The 5,446-nt window shown below is 43.9% G+C and overlaps 1 protein-coding gene across 1 annotated transcript; it reads left to right on the forward strand.

Annotated features, from left to right (window-relative positions):
* Positions 1–377: 377 nt before the first annotated feature.
* Positions 378–3,740, forward strand: LOC148011249 (L-gulonolactone oxidase 3-like). Its single transcript, XM_087670554.1, has 2 exons — positions 378–1,653; positions 2,352–3,740. The coding sequence occupies exons 1-2, from the start codon at positions 717–719 to the stop codon at positions 3,272–3,274; spliced, it is 1,860 nt and encodes a 619-aa protein (XP_087526680.1). The 5' UTR covers positions 378–716; the 3' UTR covers positions 3,275–3,740.
* Positions 3,741–5,446: the final 1,706 nt, after the last annotated feature.

The raw sequence follows: 5,446 nt of genomic DNA on the forward strand, positions 1-5,446 counted from the left end.
TCACCACTTGACTTTGTCCACTTGACTTTAACTTGCATATGGCAAGGGGGAAGGGAAGCAAAACAATGTTCAAGAAAAATTAAGGCTGAATGTATATTGTATGGAGTTGCAAAAATTTAAAGAAGACCATCAAAATTCAGAGAAGGTTTAAAACCTTGAAACATCCGTAACCTTGTTGCTTATAAAAATGACAAATACACGGAGTTTAAATTTGAAAACCCACAAATAAATGTGATACCAAAAATATTTTTTGTAAACACCAAAGTAAACAAGAGCTAAGGGTGAACATTCATATGAAAAGGACACACATTGGATGATGCCCCTGGGCCGCCGCCCTTGCGCTGTTCTCTTCTCCCCCTGATGTGAACCCAGCCTAAGAGCCACTTGGTGGTGTGTGCGTGTGTTTAGCATTTAGTGCAAATTAGATTCGATGGGGCGTGCCGGTGCCACCAGGGCCGGCATCCTATGGGTATTTCGTCTGCATCTCCCATGCGAGCTCACAACATTCCTCTAATTTGTCTGTACTCGGCTCCCTTCACGAGCATCTACAGCCCCCTTCCTTTATCAGAGAGCCCCCCTCCATCGCCCCTCTTCGATCAACCATTGCATACATCCGTGTGTGTGCTCTCCGATTGTTTTCATCTTGGGTGTGTGTTTGGGTTGGGCTCTCATCATCACATGCCAGATTTACCTCCAATTTCGCCCCAGCAGCATCAATGAGGCACCTACTTCTGTTCCTAGCCTGCTTCCTAGCCACCCTCGCTGTTGATCTTGAGGCTGCTGTTGACTCACCAACAGAGTTGCCTGTCCCTCCCCCTGTCCAATGTGATGGCAGTGGATGCACCATCTCATACTATCAGCACATCTGGCTGGACAGGACTCCCTGTAAGGCCTCCAAGGCTCTCTATCCCACCTCAGAAGAGGAGCTCATCCAGGCAGTTGCTTATGCAGCTCGGACCAAAACCAAGGTCAAGGTAGTGAGCAAGGGGTCTCATAGCATTCCCAAGCTGGTCTGCCCCGGTGGCACCGACGGATTGGTTATCAGCACAAGGGATTACAGCTCTCACATCATTGTCAACACTACTGACAAGACCGTCATCGCCGATGCAGGGGTAATGCTCAGGGACCTGGTAGATAAAATTGCAGAGCATGGACTAGCGTTGCCCCACACACCATACTGGGAAGGGGTGTCTGTGGCTGGAATGATCAGCACAGGAGCACATGGAAGTGGGATATGGGGGATGGGAAGTAGCCCTCATGATTATGTGGTTGGGATCAGGCTAATCACAGCTGCAAGTGAAGAAGATGGCTATGTCAAAGTCATAGATTTTACAGATAAAGATGAAGATTTGAATGCAGCCAGGGTCTCTCTTGGGGTGTTGGGTGCCATCTCCAAGGTCACATTCCAGTTGGAGCCCATGTTTAAAAGATCGGTGACGCTGGAGATTCGCGGGGATGAGCACTTGGAGGATGAGATTTTGGACTTTGCCAAGGACCATGAGTTTGGGGGTTTCAGCTGGTACCCTTCCTCAGGGAAGTCCCTGTTTAAATTAGATAATAGAGTAAGCATGGAGACACCGGGTGATGGAGCTTACAAATTAGCAACAGTGGATAAGATGGAAGTTGAATTTGTGGAGACCTTGACATCAGCAGGTAAGGCTTTTGTTGTCTTATGTGAAGTGCTTGCTTGTGTAAAGCTCTTTAATCTATAACAAGCTGATGAGGGCCTGTCATAGAGCATAATATCAGTATGCTGTATGGAATGTGAGACTGTTGCTTGTTTCCTCTAATTGTGGAGGGTCTGATACCTTAGGTACTGCTGGCACGACAGGTATGTGAGTCTTGCTATGGTACCCCTCGCTATGTGGGTTTGCTCCATACTATCCCAAGGGAGTGATCAGCCATGTGGTTTAGAGCTCTAAGGAACTTTTGTTTAGTCACTGCTCTTAGTTTGTGTAATTAGGGCATGTGATTGTTATCCACTCTCACTAAGGCATGCATATGATTGTTAGCCACTCTCACTAAGGCATATGATTTTTAGACACTCTCTCACTAAGTATAGCGCTTGCCTTTGGCATTAATTCTGACAGCTGATAGGAGTTGTCAATGAGCCCATACAAAATGAACTACCTACTCTCCAAAGATCATAATATCTCTAGCCACACTCTCACTAATCCATAGTGCTTACCTTGATCTTTCTTCTCAGAGTTGATAGTAGTAGGGGAATGCCTCATAACAATGAACTTTGCTGTAATTAATATAAATCCTCTTTACGGAAAAAGAAATCGATGAACTAGACTCTAGAGGTGCAAACCCTGCTTGTCTCACTCAGCTCTCCCTATGACTTGCAGTGGAGACATCTGAACGACGGCGAAACAATGATGAACTCTGCTCTGGGGCTGATTACCTATTGCATCACCGGTATACTTCAGGTGATGGCCTGGCAAACTCAGGCAAGACATTCACCAGTTTCCCTGTCATTGGTTACAACCACAACATGCAGACTGCCGGCGGGTGCGACCGGGTATCAGCGCCGACACTGACAGCAACAGGCATAAAAGCAGATGGGGAGGATGCCTTTGACATATACAACATGGGCATGACAGACACCAGGAAGCTTTTAACCTGCAACTGGAACCATCTAATAAAGGGCTTCTTCTTCTTTGATGTTGCCATATCAGTCCCGGCAGCGCGGATAGGAGAGGTCATCAGGGAGATCAAGAAGCTCAGGGATGCGAGCCCACAGGGGATGTGCGGGTTCGGGCACTTTGGGGGCATCTGGATCCGGTTTGTGAAGGGATCGGAGGCGTATTTGGGCGAGCGCGAGGATGCAGTGGTGTTCGAGATGTTATATTACAGGTCCAGGGAGGCTCACAAGCCCAGGTTCAATGAGGACATAACAGAGGAGATTGAACAGATGCTGCTGAACAAATTTGGGGGGAAGCCCCATTGGGGCAAGAATCGGAACCTCGCATTCGAGGGCATGGCGGCACGGACGCGAGCCATGGACAGGTTCTTGGAAGCTCGGGAGAGGCTGGATCCACTGGCTCTGTTCTCGAGTGAATGGTCGGATGCCATCCTGGGCATCTCAACATCACCGCCATATTCTTCTGATTCTCCGCAGATCATCAGAGAGCATTGTGCACTGGAGGGCCTGTGTGTGTGCAGAGAGGACTCCCATTGCCACCCTGCGCAGGGCTACTTCTGCAGGCCAGGCCTGATCTACAAAGAAGCACGCGTCTGCAGGTATGAAGAGCAAGTATCTTCTTCTTAGGGTGCATTCACATCCATCCAGACGGATTTCCAATACAGGGTCGTGTGCTGACGAATAAGGGCATCTCAAGCCGACTCACCAATGAACAAGTTGTGGCTTTTTCATGTATGTTTTAAAGATTTATCTTTTTCCCGTCGTGTGTGAAACAAACCCACCCACCTTTTCCTCAATTTAGACTTGTCTATCCATATGAGTATGAAATAGGCCTTCATAATGCTCTCTCTCTCTCTCTCTCTCTCTCTCTCTCTCTCTCTCTCGGACCATAAGGCCTCATTTCAGGCTCTTGTCATCTAACATATTATTGTCTCCCCCATATCCCTAGCTCAAGAGGAAGCCGCAATGTGTCATCAACCCAAGGTCGAGGGATCCCTAGTTCCTTTCCTAGGCAAGTCGGCCAGTTGGCATTATATTAACCATGCCTTTGATCACCAAAAAGAAAAGAAAAAAACAAATGGTATGTGCCACATATATTCATGTATGTTAGGTTGGTTTGTAATCAAGCGATTATATTGCAAAGTAAACTAGCTTATTTGCATCTCATCAAGAAGCTCAAGTAGTGCACACAATGGAATACAAAGTGAAAATTTTGGTTCGCTTGTAGAAATGAAGTGTTACATGCTATGTTGTATACCTTGCATTATCTAGATTCTCTAGATACTAACGGTATCTTTTACATGTTTCGAACCTTGAAGTTACCATATAAAGATAGGTTCGTAATAAAATTTTATGCATATATAAGTCATGCAATATATAGCCTCTTTTCTAGACTTCACAAAGTCATAAAGCTCACTTACTGGCAAAAAAGAATAGTGTCAAGGGGAATAAAGAAATGGTCCCTATCTAGGAAACAAAGGAAGTTTACTTGGGTGCTTTCGAGTGCCCATAAAAGGTAAAACACCCCATAACTTATAAAGCATTGACTTTCGTAAGCTACTTGTGGCATACTCTAAACGTTGTCAAAGGGTTTTTAGTTCATGGCTTAAAACATGGAGTTATTATGTTTGCTGAAGAACTTCATTAGGATCCACATAAGAAACTTTCATACATAATTCAGTCATTATTTCCTTACATTTGTCTTAGATGTCATTTAATCGCATAAGTTCTTTTGTAACTTGATATGCAATTTTCAGTTTGTAACAAGAAAAATGGCAATGATAGTGTATATGAGGATCTTTAACTTGATCAACAGGTGGTAATTAATAGTTTACAGGTTATGTCACATTGGTTTATGAAGTTCATTAGCTTGGAAGACCTAACTTTTGTCAAGAGCACTCCAAAATTGACTAGGTCCACAAGTGACATGGAGTAATAGTTGCAAAGGACTTATATGACTTGTATATGATCTATATGAACTCTTTCTTGTGTGGAAGAAGAAGAGGAGTCCAGCTCGCGTTTTGCGATGCGTTTTTTGGCCTGCACACCTGTGGAAGATGGAGGGAGAGTTGAAGACTATGGTGAATGCTCCAAAGCATGCGAACACAAAGCAAACTAAAGATCAAGAGAAAATACAAACAAAAAAGATAAGAGTCCTTTTGTCCCATCCATTTGGTAACGTGGAAATAAGTTGTATGACAGTCCATGAAAGGAAAAAACAGAGATAAAGTATTCAGCCTGCTCTTATGAGCTTCTTCTTCCATTCTCTTACCATATTCGTGTACCATTGAAGTCTTTCTTGTGCCCAAGTACTTAAGTGACTTTGGGGCAAGTCAAGAGGTGATTTTTGCCAATGTATGGGCTGAATAGGCTCTCCCAAAACTGTCATAAACAGGGTAGCCATTAAAACTCATTCATTTGAAGGGGTTTCTTAAAATCTAATAACTTCCTTGTGTAGACAATGCTCCCGAAACAATAGAACATTGGTTGAGATTGTAATGAGAGACTTTCCCATGAGTTTGTATATATTTTTGAGTCAAGTTTGAGGGCTGGAAATTACTATTTTAATGCAGGGTTGAAGTACATTTGTGGTTCTATTGATGCATTTTTATCATCCTTTGGACTCTATGTCAGTAGTAATGAGTTTTATCTCTCTATACCTTGTATCTTGAAGTCTCAATACATGTATCTTCATGAAATGGAGGGCATTAGAGCTTGAATTTGTTGTAGGAAATGGACCAAAATCTAATATAGATCTATGCATAAACCTCATGGTTATTGATGTAATCGGGTCCAAGG

Source organism: Lygodium microphyllum, chromosome 28, assembly GCF_053477565.2.
Source record: "Lygodium microphyllum isolate KBCC chromosome 28, Lygodium_microphyllum_v1.1.10, whole genome shotgun sequence".
NCBI classification, from domain to species: domain Eukaryota; kingdom Viridiplantae; phylum Streptophyta; class Polypodiopsida; order Schizaeales; family Lygodiaceae; genus Lygodium; species Lygodium microphyllum.

Bases quoted from the DNA above. Each gene is read 5' to 3' on its own strand.
- LOC148011249 (XM_087670554.1), top strand. From the start codon at position 717: ATGAGGCACCTACTTCTGTTCCTAGCCTGCTTCCTAGCCACCCTCGCT. The intron at 1,654-2,351 runs GTAAGGCTTTTG...TATGACTTGCAG, and splicing joins GGAGACCTTGACATCAGCAG to TGGAGACATCTGAACGACGG.